The 17317-nt window shown below is 33.3% G+C and overlaps 1 protein-coding gene and 1 long non-coding RNA gene across 2 annotated transcripts; one reads left to right on the forward strand and one right to left on the reverse strand.

Moving 5' to 3' along the window:
• Positions 1 to 9664: 9664 nt before the first annotated feature.
• LOC103854060 (MLP-like protein 328) lies at positions 9665 to 10790 on the forward strand. Its single transcript, XM_009130978.2, has 2 exons — positions 9665 to 9936; positions 10236 to 10790. The coding sequence occupies exons 1-2, from the start codon at positions 9750 to 9752 to the stop codon at positions 10502 to 10504; spliced, it is 456 nt and encodes a 151-aa protein (XP_009129226.1). The 5' UTR covers positions 9665 to 9749; the 3' UTR covers positions 10505 to 10790.
• Positions 10791 to 12220: 1430 nt separating this feature from the next.
• On the reverse strand, positions 12221 to 16437 carry LOC103854059. Its single transcript, XR_001957288.2, has 2 exons — positions 14824 to 16437; positions 12221 to 14725 (listed from the first exon to the last, which is right to left on the reverse strand). It is a non-coding gene; the product is annotated as an uncharacterized LOC103854059 (long non-coding RNA).
• Positions 16438 to 17317: the final 880 nt, after the last annotated feature.

Here is a 17317-nt window from a genome sequence, read left to right on the forward strand (position 1 = left end):
AGTAGATTTATCTAATCTTTTAGTCATTTTATCTGTTTTTAAGCCAACTGAACGTTTTTTGATATGCAGGTTTTTCAGATCTGGATTTGATATGCAGGTTTTTCAGATCTGGATGACTTCTGGGATGACTTACTTGTTAGTCGTCTAAAATATAATGCGCTAGACGACTTCCAGGAACTCTTCCAGACAACTTCGAGGAAGTCATCTGGACTTCCTGAAAGTCTTCTCACGAAGTCTTCTTCCATATCAAGTGGAGTCCAAGCTTGTCTTTATAGAGGAATGATCTATAATAGTTTTGTTTGTGGTATATTTTGTGATTTGCATGTCTACTCTTTTAGTTGTTATTTTTATGTAAAATCAATAATAATATTTCCCAAGATGTAATATATGTGCTAACAATGTGTTTACACATTTACAAATCAATGAAATAATATATTTCAATAGTCTTTTTTTTTATCTTTGGATCTTCCATAGGCAATAATAAACTCCAATGGTTTTTTTTCATCTTAATTAACAAGAATGTTGTTAGCCTCGTATTGATACAAAATTTTAAAAAACTTTTTAACCCTTCTTCCAACTCATAACAATAATCATCATTAGTGTTTATAACAATACACTACAAGAAAACAGCGGTATTCTGACGGACGTTCCGACGGAAAATGAATTCCTCGGAATATACCGAGGAATTTCCGAGGCAATTCCGAGGAAACACAAAATTTGGCTTCCTCGGAATTTCCTCGGAATATTCCGACGGAATTCCGAGGAAAATTCATCTCGTCGGAATATTCCGACGGAATACCGAGGAAACTAGTATTCCTCGGAAAAAACCGATGAATTCCAAGGAAATATTATAGACGTTAGAGAGCCGTTGGGGGATTTTAAAAATTTCGAAAAAATTCCGACGAACTAGCCGTTTGCATCGGAATTCTGTCGGAATTTCCTCGGACCGTCGACAGGATTTCAACTATAAATACAAGCACCCCTCTTCCTCTTCATTCACTCCATATCTTCATCCTCCCTCTCACTTTCTTTACACACGAATTTGATTCATAAAAAACATGTCTTCTTCAAATTATTTTTGTTCTTGGATCGATCGACCTCATTTGGATCCGAACACGAGATTGCTTTATAACCGAATTCATGGGGTTAGTTCACCGACAACCGGAAGCAAAAACAGGTATGTTAAGATGTCCTTGCTCTAATTGTAAAAATAAAAAAGTTATTAAACAATTGGATGTTTGGACTCATCTATATTTGAGTGGGTTTACACGAAGTTACAAAATTTGGTATCATCATGGAGAAACTGATTATGAACATGGTAGTACTAGCGAACCTCAGCCAGCGGTTAGATTAGAAGATCCAATTAGAACGGATGTAGATTACGGTGTAGGTACTGAGCAGATGGTAAATGATCATTTTAGAGGGGAAGATTTACCCAATGCCGAAGCTAGGAGATTTTATGATATGTTGGATGCTGGAAAGCAACCATTGTACGAAGGTTGCAGAGATGGTCATTCAGCTTTATCATCTGCTACAAGATTGATGGGCATTAAGACGGATTATAATTTGGCTGAAGACTGTGTGGATGCGATTGCTGATTATGTAAAAGGTATTCTACCCGAAGATAATGTAGCTCCTGGCTCATACTACGAGGTTCAGAAACTCGTAGCTGGTCTTGGTTTATCGTATCAGGTAATAGATGTATGCAGAGACAACTGCATGATTTATTGGAGGGCGGATGAACAGCGGGTTTCATGCAAATTTTGTGGGAAGCCTCGTTATAAAGATACGAGTGGAAGAGTTCCAGTACCATATAAAAGGATGTGGTATTTGCCTTTGACGGAAAGGTTGCAGAGGCTGTATCTGTCTGAACGCACAGCGCAACCAATGAGATGGCATGCGGAGCACTCAACAGATGGTGAGATCAGACATCTTCAGATGCAAAAGCGTGGAAGCATTTCCAATCAAAGTATCCCGACTTTGCGTATGAGAGAAGAAATGTCTACCTTGGATTATGTACTGATGGTTTCAGCCCGTTTGGCAAGAGTGGAAGACAGTATTCTCTATGGCCAGTCATTCTTACACCATACAACCTACCCCCAAACTTGTGCTTGCGACGAGAGTTTTTGTTTCTCTCGATTCTCGTTCCCGGACCAGAGCATCCTAAGAGATCACTTGATGTGTTTCTTCAGCCACTAATATATGAGTTGCAACAACTATGAGCTCAAGGTGCTGAAACATACGATGTTTCGTATAAAGAAAACTTTCAAATGCGGGCAGTACTAATGTGGACAATAAGTGATTTTCCAGCATATGGTATGTTATCTGGATGGACAACGCATGGAAGGCTATCATGTCCATATTGTCAAGATAACACTGATGCTTTCCAACTAAAACACGGAAGGAAAACGTGTTGGTTTGACTGTCACAGGAGATTTCTACCACCAGATCATCCATATCGTAGAAGTAGGAATTTGTTTACGAAGAACAAGGGGTGTTTGACAGTCCACCTCCGGAAATTCGTGGGAAAGATTTGAAGACACAACTTAGAGATTTTGGTGCAGAAAGGACGCCAGACGTCGGTGGACATGAGCATTTTCCGGTAGATGGTGTTGGAAACCTACATAACTGGCACAAAAAAAGTATTTTTTGGGATCTGCCATACTGGGAGGATCATCTACTAAGGCATAATTTAGATGTCATGCATATTGAGAAGAACTTTTTTGACAATCTCATGAACACGATCCTTAATGTTCAAGGTAAAACAAAGGGTAATTTGAAGTCAAGACTGGATTTAGTTGATATATGTGATCGTTCAGAACTTCATGTTGATGAGAGTGGTAGGGCTTCTTTTCCCATATACCGACTTGATGCAGCGGGAAAGGATGCGTTCTTTGATTGGATTTCAAACGATGTGGAATTTCCAGACGGTTACGCATCTAATTTGCGTAACTGTATCGACAGAAAGGAAGGAAAGTTTACAGGCTTGAAAAGCCATGATTGCCATGTAATGATGCAGCGCCTCCTTCCGTTTGCCTTCAAGGAACTATTACCACGAAATGTTCATGAAGCAATTGCAGGGATAAGTGGTTTCTTCCGCGATTTATGCACAAGATCAGTGACTCTTGAAGGTATTGAAAATTTGAAGACTAACATAGCTGTGATTCAGTGCAACCTTGAGAAGATATTTCCTCCCTCATTTTTTGATGTTATGGAGCATCTTGTTATTCACCTGGTAAGAGAATTGGAACTTGGTGGTCCTGTGCAGTATAGATGGATGTATCTGTATGAGCGGTATATGTTCCATTTGAAGAAGATGGTGAAAAATTTAAGTAGGGTGGAAGGGTCTATAGTCGCACAGATGATCAATGAAGAAACTTCAAACTTTGCCGAGTACTACTTTCCAGCAGAAGTTCAGACCAAAAACAGAAGACCTGCTCGGCATGATGATAGAGGCGAACGGGCAACATATCATTGGAAGGTTCCAGACATTTTCACAGACGTTGGACGACTTAGCGGAAAACCAAAGGACCGTCGACTTACTGATCAGGAGCGCAGTCATTTGCAAACATATTTACTCACCAACTGCGAAGATGTTCTTCAATATGAAAGGATTTTCATGGCAGAAAAGCGGTTAGAATATAGATACGCCACAGAGGACGAACTAGAAGAAATGAAGCAGAGAGAATTTGGTGGATGGATGTTTACTTATGTGAGTGATGGTTTGGCCAGAGGTGAAACATTTGACGATTGGATACGCGAGATGGTCGTTGGACCAAACTTTGTTGTGAAGTCATATCCGAGATTTTGTACTCGAGGATATGCATTCACAACTCAGAAGAGGAGACGTTCGAGTACGACTTACGATGCTGGTGTTTGTTCTGCATCAGGAGATGATGTATACTACGGACACATAAATGAGATTTTGGAAATCAAGTATTTGGGCATGGTTGGATTGCGCTGTACTGTTTTCTATTGTGATTGGCACGACAACACTCCAGATCGAGGTGTGAGAACAGATGCATTTGGTGTTACATCAGTAAATTCAAGACGGAAGCTGCAATATTATGATCCTTTCATTCTTGCTTCTCAGGCCGATCAGGTTTGTTATATCAAGTACCCCCGGGTAAGGAACAGAGATGATCCATGGGTTACTGTTACAAGACTCAACCCGAGAGGCCGAGTTCAGGGAAGTTCTGAGCTGGAAGACCCACTACAACCAAGCACATCCGGCAACTTAAGTGCAGCAGAAGATTTAGGTGGAGTTGGCCTTGTAGTCGATTTAACCGACTTCGGAGAGGAAGCCGCCGTTCACGTAGAGGATGAACCAGTGATTGGAGAGTTTCACCAAGATCCAGATTCAGATTCATCTGGTGATGACGACTCGGAAACAGACTAGCGTCGACCTTTTTTTTTTTTTTAAATATAAATACCGAGGAAATTCCGAGGACAGATAGGTTTTCCTCGGAATTTCCTCGGAATAGATCTTCTTGATTTAAAACCCCAAGTTCCTCGGAATTCCCTCGGAAAATTCCGAGGGAATTCCGAGGAAATCTTTATGTTCGTCGGCATTTCCTCGGAAAATTCCGAGGAACTTGGGGATTTGATTATAGATTCTTTTTCCTCGGAATCTCCTCGGAATTTTCCGAGGAAATGCCGACGAACATAAAGATTTCCTCGGAATTCCCTCGGAAAATTCCGAGGAAATTCCGAGGAACTTGGGGTTTTAAATCGAAAATAACGTTTTACGGATTGAATAACACGTATATAACCTTCATTAAGTGTCTTAACCAGATTATGATGTTTGGAACTAGGAACTTTGGTGTTTTATCCAATAACAAACACTTTTACGATTGCATGAACGAAAACCACACAACATAAGAGAAACACTTATACGCTTTAATAAACGGTAAAGGGAATACTTACAATTATTTTTGAAATTGTGTTATTTCATGGTTTATGATCATCTATACAAAGAATCCTCAATGGTATGCATTATAATTGTATAAGAAATGAAATACGGCGAAAATAATCGATGTTTTAAAACCCCAAACCATGGTTCCTCAGAATTTCCTCGGTAATTACCGAGGGTATTCCGAGGAATCCTGGTTCCTCGGAATATTTTCATTTAACCGGGTAAACCAAGCCGCCAAATATTTCGGGAAAATTGAATCAAAGAATTCCGAGGAAATTCCGACGGAAATAAAAAATATTTCCGACGAAATTCCGACGGATAGTTTCCGTCGGACGCCTCATAATATTAGGGCGAGCCCGATCTTCTTCCCCATTTCTCTCTTTCTCTCCGCGCCGCACAGTCTCTCCCTCTCGCGATTTCCGGCGACTCCACCGTTCTCTCTCGCGATTTCCGGCGAATCTCCCCTAATCCTCCCCCATAATCATGTAAGAACCCTATCCCACTCTTTTAGGTTAGATTTGTATGGTTTTTAAGTAGATTTGATAATTTTGGAATGAGATTTATAGATTTTGTTAGGGTGAATGGTAGATTTGTGTAAAATCGAGTTTGATTATGTATTTCACTTGATTTGAAGTTTTTTTTTAGTTTTTATTAATTTTGTGGTTATAAAAATCGAATTTGTAATTATATATATATATTGAAAACGTTTTTTGTATATAAAATCTATTTTTTGCATTTTAAATTCATTTATATATTTATTAAACATTTTTAAAATCTATAAAACTTTTTTTAAGATTAAAAATCATATATATAATATTTAAAATCATTTTTTTGTGGTTATAAAACGTTTTATGTATTTTATATATAAAATATAAATTTCTATATTTATTAAACATTTTTAATATTATGAAAACTATTTTTTGTAATTATTTAACATTTTAAATATTTTTAAAACTATTTTTCGTAATTATTAACTGTTTTTGGGATTTATTTAAACTATTTTTTAAATTTTTAAACTATTTTTTATTTATTAAAACTTTTTTTTATTAATTATTAAACTATTTATATTTTTGTGATTAAAAACTATTTTTTTAACTATTTTTTATTTAAACTGTTATTTTTTAATTAAAATTATTAGAACTAATTTTTAAATATGTTTTTTTTTTAATTTACAGGTCTAATGATGATCAGATCCGGTCTCGCCAGCGTCGTAGCCGGGGTGGTATGGGGAGCCAGTCTCGGGGTTCTTCCAGCCATGTTCAGGATTCCGTTTCGCCCCACAGTTCATACCATACATCTCCCTCTCCATTACTCGCTCTTGCTGCTCCCGCTCCCGCTGCTGCACCCGCCCCTGCTCCTCCAGGTCCTCCGGGAGTGATGAGTGTTGCAGAGTTGGTTCGACAGCCTGGTCGTGACCATCTTCCCTATCTCACTGAGTATCCACATGGACATGGTCAAACATGGTAATTTAACTTTTATTTTTTTAACTATTTTTTATTTAAACTGTTTTTTTATTAATAATTTGTTTTTTTTATTAGGTTCAACCGATCCGGGAACGGGATCAGCGCATGGATCAACCGTATGATGTACTCGGCCCTCGACATGGGACATCCGACTTTCACTCACTTCCCTCTCGAGAAGCAGCATCTGTGGTTTCGTCAGTTTGCGGTAAGTATTAAAATTTTTAACTTATATTTTTTATTTATTAAAACTATTTTTTGTAATTATTAAACTATTTTCTATATTTATTAGACATTTTAAATATTATTAAAACTATTTTTTTAATTATTAAACTATTTTTTTAATTATTAAACTATTTTTTATTTATTAAAACTTATTTTTGTAATTATTAAACTATTTTCTATATTTATTAAACTATTTTTTATTTATTAAAACTTTTTTTTGTAATTATTAAACTATTTATATTTTTGTGCTTAAAAACTATTTTTAAACTATTTCAGCAAGAATTCAACTGGAATTCCGATGATACGCTCTCTATCTATCACCATTTTGTCCATAAAATTATGGACAACTATGGGAAGCAGATGTACGAGTGGAAGAAGAAGTGGGAAGTAAACAAGGTAGTTTTTAATTTATTAACAATTTTTAATTTATTAAACTATTTTTTAAATTATTAAACTTTTTTTTTTAAATTAAAAGGTCCCAAAGTCGATGAACGACACGGTCTGGAAAGAGTTGTGTGCGCATTGGGATAAAGAAGAGACGAAAGAAACTTCTTCCACCAACTCCAACAACCGCAGGAGCGACCGTAAAGGAAAGGGCATCTACAAGCATAACTTGGGTGCTCAATCTATTGCCACTCTGGCGGATCGCATGGTAAGTTCAACCACTTTTTCTTCAATTATTTAAGTTTCAGAATTTTATTTTTTGTACATTTTTTCAATATTTCTAATGTTTGTTTAATTTATTTTTTTCAAGGCGGAAGAAAATGGGGGCGACCCGGTTGATGATCTCGCCCTTATGAAAAGGGCGTATACCAACAAGAAGACCGGCCAGATTGATGATGGTCTTGTGAGGGACGTGGTCGACCTGGTCCAAACTCAGGTGTATGACGAAGTGTCTCAGCTTCAAACCGATGATGACGATTCGACGGCCTCGACCAACTTGTCCCGGGTTCGAATCAACGAAATCGTTGAATCGGTAAGTTTTTTTTTTTAAAAAGTTCAATTTAATTATTTCTTGATTTTTATTTTATCATCAATTTATTATCTAAATTTGGTTATTTATATTTCAGTCGGTTCCAAAGAAAAAGGGACGTTTGGTCGGTTTGGGTCGTCGCTCCCGGTCGGCTGCTCCTTCTTCTGCACCACCGGCATATGTTGATCCAGAAGTTCTTACGGCTCAGCTGAAGGACAAGGATGATCGGATATCTGCGTTGGAGACCCAGATGGCAGCTCAACAGGCGGGCTATGAGACCCAGAAGAGGTTGAACGAGCAGATGATGGAGATGATGAAGAGGATGTACCCGAACGAGGTGTTCCCGAACATTCCAGACCAGTAGTTTTTTTTTTTTACCAAAAACTCTGAATGTTTTATTTAACTTTGAATATTATCTACTATGTTTTAATGTTTTATGTTTTATTCAATTTTAATTTTAATTTTAAATTTTCGAATTTAAATTTTAAAATTTTTAATTTTTAAAAATAAAAATAATTTTTTAAAAAAAATTAATTTTTTCGAAATTCCGAGGGAAAGCAGATCCTCGGAAAATTCCGAGGAACTTTAGTCCCTCGGAAAATTCCGAGGAACTGAAATTCCTCGGAATATTCCGAGGGACTTAAGTTACTCGGAATTTTCCGAGGGACAAAAGTTCCTCGAAATTTTCCGATATACATTCCGAGGAATATTTCGTCGAAACTTCCGAGGATTGGTCCATCGGAATTCCATCGAAATATTCCGAGGAAGACGTCCCTCGGTATATTCCGAGGAACCTTCCGACGAACTCTGTGTCCTCGGAGTTTCCTCGGAATTTTGTTTCCTCGGAATTCCGTCGGAAATATCCGACGGAATTCCGAGGAAATATGATTTTTCGAGGAGATATTTCCGACGACTTGTTTCGTCGGTATGTCCTCGGAATAGCGTTATTCTGACGATATACCGACGATTTTTCCCTCAGTATACCGCTGTTTTCTTGTAGTGATAATACTTAAGAGATGAAAACAAACAATAGTAACTAGTCAAAGCATATCACATTTTTTACAAGTTTTTGTTGAAAAACTTAATCAAATTTAGTACAACTAAGGGAGAAAACATATTTTAAAAATATGAGTTTTAAATATCTTGATGTTAATTATCACTCTTAAATATACAGGTTATTCAAAAACTAGCGTAGAAGATTTCCACGGAAGTCTTCTCGGATCAGTTAAAAATAGCATTGACTAGAAGATTTCCGTGTACGTCGTCTACAACCAGGCGACTTACCTGGAAGTCGTCTGGACGAACAGATCTGGAAAAAATCTAATTTCATAGTTTCAACCAGTGAGATAAATTGTTTAGCACACAAAAGTTTTCTCCAAGCACCCAAAATCTCAAACAAAAATGATCCACCAAAAATCGTAAGCTTCAATTGCTCTATGAACCATACAATTTTTAGAATCAAAATCTTGTTTTTAGTTCATAAGAATTGAGAAAGAAAGAGTGTAAATCGACTTTTAGGTGCATTAAGAGCTTCAAATTGGTTGTACATGGTGATTGATGTATTGATGTCAATGACAATATTGTGAATACTTGAGGAAGATGAGGGTGATAGAGTAAACTATGCATTTTCGAAAAGAAAAAAAATGATGGCATTTTCGTGAATAATCTGAACTTTGGGGTGAAAGAGGCAAGTCAAAGTTCCAAAAAAAAAACATGGGTTAGTTTTGTGTTTGAATTCAAGTTTTGAGTCATATTTACAAAAACCCGGTAATGAAAGCCTAATACGTATTAAATCTAGTATAGTATAAGGTTCACTATTTTTTCTAAGTTGATTGATATATGACGATGCATTTTTCTTCTTCTTCTAAATGCATGTTAATGCTTATCATTCTACGACAAGAACTTGACAAACGTGAATTACGACACCTTACACATTAACATTAATTTATTAATTTCTTTACACCAAATTATATTGTAAAAATTTGATCAGATTATATTGTAATAATGGAAGTGAGAGACATCTTGGTAAAAGAATTGTCTTATGTAAAATTTGTTTTAACCTCATCTCTCTATATAAAGAAGGAGATCACAAGGGAAAATATTCATCAACGAAAGAAACAAACCGAAAAAACACACACACTTTACTCACAACACAAAGAATATTATTAAGAGAGAGATGGCGACGTCGGGAACATATGTGACTGAGGTTCCGTTGAAAGGATCGGCGGAGAAACACTACAAGCGATGGAGAAATGAGAACCACCTCTTTCCCGACGCCATCGGCCACCACATCCAAGGTGTCACCGTCCACGATGGCGAATGGGACTCTCATGGAGCCATCAAGATTTGGAACTACACATGTGGTAACAACACAATTTTTTTTTTGAAACTGGGATAACAACACACTTGACATAATTGATTATAAGCAACGTCTTAAAACTAGTTAGTAATTAATAGTATTGCCATGCTATAGCGATGGTCAAGTACAGATTTAATGAACTTGTAGTTCACCAATTTTCATAGTTAGTATCACATTGATCAATAAAATTGATTCAATCTGTTGTGAATTCGGCACATTAATCTTTTAATACATATATATCCAAACATATGGTGGTGCGAACTTAATGAATGAAATACTTATATAAAATTAATGTGTATGAAGATGGGAAACCGGAGGTGTTCAAGGAGAGGCGAGAGATAGACGATGAGAACAATGCGGTCATTTTTAGAGGTCTTGAAGGTCACGTGATGGAGACTCTTAAGGTGTATGACGTCATCTTTCAGTTCATTCAAAAGTCGCCTGATGATATCATCTGCAAGATCACTATGATCTGGGAGAAGCGAACCGATGACTCGCCTGAGCCCATCAACTACATGAAGTTTGTCAAGAGCATGGCTGCTGATATGGACAATCATGTCGTCAAAGCTTAAACAAATCCCATCCTCCTATCTTTCGAACCATCATCGTCATATATGGCTCCCCTCGTGTTTGTGTGTGTACTCTTTTATCTGTTGAAATCAATATAATAAATAAGGCGGCTCATGTATGGTATCATTAACTACTATTTCTGCTTGCGGTTTGTAATATGCTTTGGTTTTGTTAACTATGGTGATTAATGACAAGGTTGTATGTATGTCCACTTTCTAGGTAATGATGTCTTTATCGATGTAGAAAAGACAAACAAGTATATATAATATGTTATCCGCGTTGCGTATATACTAATTCCTTAGTGCATTTAACCAATCTATTGTTATTAAACAAATGGACAGATTTGACCAAAAAAAAAAAATGGACAGAGTAGATAAAGCATCAACTGCTAAAGTGTTAATGCTTTATGAATCACACTGTATACAAATGAATTATAATTAGTAAATATATATATTTTTTGGTAAAAATGTAAATATATATATATATACACGAAAATGGTTACGAAGATTGGTTTTTATACATACTAGATTCTTTCTCCGCGCTACGCGCGGATAATATATTTAAATTTGTTACATATATCATTTTTATTTGTATGTGAATTTTGTATATTAAATTATATATAAGTAATTTTTAAATTTCATTTTTTTATATTTTTAGTTTGAAGTAATATTTCTATTATATGTAATACAATTAACTAATAAAATATGAAGAATCAATTCCGAAATTTTAGAGTTATGTAAAAATATATATATTTATGTATAGAACATAAATTATCTTATTTTAAAAGATCAGAATCTCATATCGAATAAATTCACGAAAAGAAAAAGTATTCCAATAACTTACTTAAAATATAAAACCCCTTTTTCAACAAAAAAAAGCGTACGTAATAATATTTTTTTACGTGTAATAGTTGAAAACTGACAATTGAATATCGATCTAGAATATTATTTTAATATATCTAATGGTAAAATATTAATTGTAATAAATAAATTTTAAATTTTGTAATATTAAATGAATTAGAAGTCTTTAAAATATAAAATCTATTTTATAAATATAATATATTTTTTATTCATTTTTTTATTTTGACGTTACCAAAATTGCTTTCGTTTTATTTGTATATTAATTTTTTAATAATGTAGTTTCTTTTTAAGTAATTTTAAAAATATCAACAATATAATATATTTAATAATTTTAAATATATCAAAATATGATGTCTCATTTTTATGTGAGTTTGCGTTGAGCATATTTAATTTTTAGTTTATATAATTAATAACACCTTGTTGCGTGCCATTCTATGGTTTTAATAAATGTATTGTCATTTCATTTTTATTACTACTAACATGATTTTTTAGTGATAAGTGATAATGTATTTTAACGTTATGTATTATATTTTATCATATATTTTCTAACTCTTCGTGCTGGCACTTTTTGTAGAATCATTTTAATTAGATAAAACTGTGTATGTTGTAAATTTAGACTTTTTAGTGTACCTGAGCACTATCAATTATGGAAATTATATTATGATTTTATTTTACTAAATCTTTCTTTCTGTGTATATTTTTTGTTTTATTTTATATTTTTACAATTTTATTGCCTTATTCTTTAAGTGCAGAGAATTGCGATTTCTAATTTTTGTTTCATATACCTTAAAAGTCTTCGGTTGATTTTTGTTTGTTTTCTTTCTCCAATTACAATGTACCGTTCGATCATTTTTTTTGGATCAAACTACTAATATCATCAGATAGAAAAGCTTAAACTCCAAGAATGAAGTGAGTATTTGTGCTAGAGAAAACTGATTTAGCCACTATTATAGTGAGATATTATAAAATTAGAATGTATGGAAACTCTTCTTGGTTGTCTTACGCTGGACATAATTAAGTCGTTGTCAATTGATTATATATTTGTGATAACTGGAAATACATCTTTATGTCTTCATTCTATCATTACTTAATTGGTTTACTGTTCGACCATTTCTAATATACTGAGAGTAATATAATATTAGATGTTGATTATCTCACTCTAATTAGGAATGTACAGAATGAGAAAAATTTAAAGTGAGACCACTTTACAATTTTTTCCTCATATCTATATAAAGTTAGTTTATAGATTACTCTATTTGTTTCAAAATGTAATCAGTTTTAATTAAAATCTGTAATATCTAAAAATTATTACTTTAGAAAACTGTCATTTAATATATAAAGTTAGTCAATTACACAATAATTTACATAATTTAATTGGCCACACAATATCCAATAAATATAACGTTACATTGAAATATAAAAAACAATATAGTGAAACAAAAAATACTTTTAAACCATTATATTATAAAACAAAGGGAATATTAAAATTATATTGAAACATTAGAATAGTAAGAATCAGAAAAGCTGAAATCTCAACGTCGATCATTTACGTCGGCCATGCCTTAGACCATCTCCAATGTATTCCTCTATTTTATTTCTAAAATAGAGGAATTTCATAATATAGATGGATTTGTCTCCGATATATTTTTATATTTTCTCTCCTAAAAAGAGTATTCTTGATATATTCTTTTCTAAGTTTACAAATAATATTTTTTATTTGTGAAAGTTGAAAACCAGCTTAATTTATTTTAGTATTTTATAAAATTATGATATTATTTACACTAAATATTTCTTTACAAACCATTATGTAAAAAAATATAATTATATTTATATAAATAATATATTTCACTAAAAAACTATTTTCGGTTATAATTGTTTAAGTAAACAGTTAAAGAATTATTTTGTAAAAACAAATAGAGGATGTGACATGGCAAAAATATAGTTTCTCACTGGCCGATTATTTTCGCCTACGTGGATACTCTATCTGAGGTTTATATCCACCAGTTTTAATTAAAATCTGTAATATTTAAAAGTTTTTTTGAACAAATATTCAAAAGTTATTACTTTAAAAATTGTTATTTAATATATAAATTTAATCAATTACACAGTAGTTTACATAATTTAATTGGCAACACAATATCCAATAAATATAAAGTTACATTGAAATATAAAAACAATTTATATAGTGAAACAAAAAATACTTTATATATAATAGGTAAACACAAAATGACCAAAGGAGTGATGTTCAGTGTAAAGCTACAAAACGCTCCATTAAATACTACAGTGTAAGGATTACCATTGGGTTCTAAGCTCTTTAACACCTCGTTTTGCCTAATCCACAAATACAAAAAGCAGAAAGCATAACTCTTGCTCTTCTTTGTCTGTGGATTCTTCATAATTTTAAATTCAGTCACTTGCCTAGGGACTAAATACTTTATTTAAATCCTCCTCCGTAGTACCTTTGTCTAAGCTTCTAACAAATATTTCAAAATCTTTACGCTTACGTCTATCATGGAGAACATCATGATGCTCTTCTTACACATCAACAACTTCTCCAAACTTGACTTCTTGATAAGCATGCACCTCATCACCTTCACTCTCAAGATCAGACCATCTCCAATCTCGTCGGCAAACTCACCTGCATTTTTCTCTGCCTCAGTTTCCTCCTCCAGATCTTTGTCCTACTGATTTACCAACTCATGATCCTCTTGTCTTAATTATCTCTCTTCAAACTCCTCCCCCACCATATTCATCATCATCATACTCTGATTCATTTGTCATCTAAATCCAATTTTTCATCTCTTCCAAAATCATCCGCACAATCCTTTACCTCAGTCTCCTCAGCGAGTAAAACATATAGAAAATTCAAGGTAGCGTAAAGTTAGTTCAGAGAGAGAAAAAAACACCATAAGATATGTCTATCTTCCAAAGAAGTAAGAAGAGTTAGCCCTAAAAACTAAAATAACCATCCCAGGCAAATCTAAACTTAACCATCCCAGTCAAATATAAACATTTTATGGTCAGATATTATGTAAGGAATAAGTCTCAAACTTTTACCAAAACAGAACTTAGATTCGTCAAATCAATGAAGGAATACGGTTACTGATCCATTCTAGACTGATCAGTTGCATTCTCAACATATCTTTATTCACTCCCATAATCCTGGCTCCCTTCAACATCAAACCAATGTTCACCATCAATGTATCTCCTTCGACTATTTTCGACACTCTGATTTGCTTCTTTATTTCCTTTGTTATCAGTCCAATCAGACGCATGAGAAGCTTGAATGTAGAGCAGCAGTGTATACTGTGTTTCTTTGATAAGCCTTCTCATCTTCGAGATAAAGAAATTTTGATGTTTTACCTTAAATAATTAACAAAGCATATCAAATTTTAACTTTGTATAAAAAGAAAAATAAAAAAAAGTATATAAGCTCCCATGAAAGTTTGGATGCTACTTACTTCCAATGAAAGATGGTAACCAGATTGGACTAAAGAGTCTACAAAAGGATGAGTGTCGAGAAATTGATATGGAATCTTGAATCTTGTTTGAAACATCCTTTTCAACCTTTTCGTCTGAGTCTCCTCACGGAAAAGAAACACATGAATGGTAATCTGATTGGACTATCTCTTTGTAGCCCTAAAGCACATGCTTTCTAAAGGCTATTGAGATTAGTTATCATAAACCATACTTTTGGCATCAAAGAGTAACTCTGGAACTAAAGCTTTCTGGCCGCTTCATATAAGCACAAAAAGCAAAGTAAATGAAATATTAGAATGAATATACACAAACCTTAGCCTCCTAATCTCTTATCAAACAGCTGCTAAGGCAAATCTCTCGTTACCATCAAATGATGTTAGCTTCTATAAAAGAGCACAAAGAATGTTATATTATATATATCTTACACCTGAAATATTTTCTCAAAAAAGTGAGGCAGTAAAAATGCTTGGAATCCACACGAAGAGAATTCATGTGACCTCGTATTTCAACAACTTTTTTGTCATCACTCAAAGACTCCCGAAGAGCACCAGCTTCGACACTAATTGACATCACAATCATACCGGCAGAATTTTAGAGTAAATGATCATGTTAGCATACCGGTTGACGTGCCATGCAATCGGCCTTGATTGAAGAAATATATTGCAAAAGTTCGGTAACGGCAAGAGCTTCGCCACCTCCCGTAAAGCCGCTCATTTCGCTTGCACACGAAGATCTTCTAACATCATCTTTCGCTAGATCACCTTATTTGATAACTCTGATCTTAAATTGTAGACCGTCTCTGCAAAAACAGAAAACATTGATTAGAGACGTTAGGTTTAGACTACCTTTAGATCAAACAGGAGGAGTACGATTCCCATGATTTTGCGATCTTTCTAGAACCATAGAAACCTTCCGACAACGTTTTAGGAGGTCCGGCGGAGATGTGGATTGAATTGTTAGAGTAATGTCGTTTGAGGATGTATTGCTGCCGCTTAAGGTTCTAACGGAAATCACTGCAGGAAGGAGCTAGAAGCCTAACTTTAGAAGTGGAAGGGGAAGTTCATTCTAGAATTTAACCAGTTTCTGATTTATGGCAGCTGAAGAATTGGTGTTTTCATGGCCGAAACTGAAAACAATTAAACTGACAGCTGGAATCCAAAAGGTAGACATCACAATTTATGGAACATATAGTATTAAAAAAAAGTTACGTGAAAATAGATGATGAGTCAAAACATTTAGTTTGGTTAATACCGTAAATTTTAATTTTTGTATAAAGGTAAAATGACATGGAAGTTTAAAATAGTTTGATTGGTTGATTTTTTGAGCTTAGGTGGCATGCTTCTCTGTTGAGTATATCTCCCTTTTAGTATAGGATAGAGAGCTTAGGTGGCATGCTTCTCTGTTGAGTATATCTCCCTTTTAGTATAGGACTAGGATAAGATCCGCGCCTTGCGCGGGATTAAGTTATTATTTTTATTATATTTTGGAGAATGAAACAATAGTTTGGCTTCATTTGGATTACGGGTGTTCAATCCGAATATCGGGTTGGTTTCGGTTCGGTTCGGTTTTTTTCGGTATTTGGTTAGTAAAATATAACTACTATTCTAAATCCATATTTACTTTGACTTTAGTCTTTCACATACTTTTGAAAGATTTCAACTGGACGACTAAATTGATCAGCCAATCTTATTGCTTTAAATCATTAGTGTTTATATATATATATTATTTAGTTTGAATATTTATTAAATAAAAATTCATATGCGTTATATTTTATGATCATTTGTAACTTATTATAACAAAAAAATAATCTATTGATCACAAAATTTTCAGAGTGAGAATATTCAAATTTCTAATAATATATAGACGTTTTCAAAAATTCAAATATAACATATAAGAAAAAATAAAAATGTTTTTATTATATATTTAATGTGATTTTTTAATATCTTTCAATAATATAAAATTAAAAAAAGAACTAAGATACCAAAACTGTTATCAAATATTTATTATTCATAATAATTAATTTTCATATATACGTTAATCATATTAGGTAATTTCGTAGCTTATAATTAAGGAAAGTGCAAAAAAAAATTTGGTAGATTATTTATCAATTCGATAGTTAGTTTAATAAAAAATATAATGTAAGTCAAGATGGACCAACCTATTTTTCTAAGAATAGTATATTTTATATAGTCATTTATTAAATGAGAATTTATAATCATACAGTTCTATGATCATTCATATCATTTTATAACTGAATATTTAAATCATCGATAACAAAATTTTCAATGTGAAATCTTTAATAAGTTTATAATTTATAAATGTTTTTGAAAATTCATTGAAAGTTTTAATATTAAAATATTTATGTAATCTTATGGTATATAGTATAATCTATATATATATATAAATATATATGTTTTATTATTAAATGATATTTTTTACTCATATGGTTTTAAAATAATGTGTAGCTTCTTATAA

This window comes from Brassica rapa, chromosome A02 (assembly GCF_000309985.2).
Source record: "Brassica rapa cultivar Chiifu-401-42 chromosome A02, CAAS_Brap_v3.01, whole genome shotgun sequence".
Taxonomy (NCBI): Eukaryota; Viridiplantae; Streptophyta; class Magnoliopsida; order Brassicales; family Brassicaceae; genus Brassica; species Brassica rapa.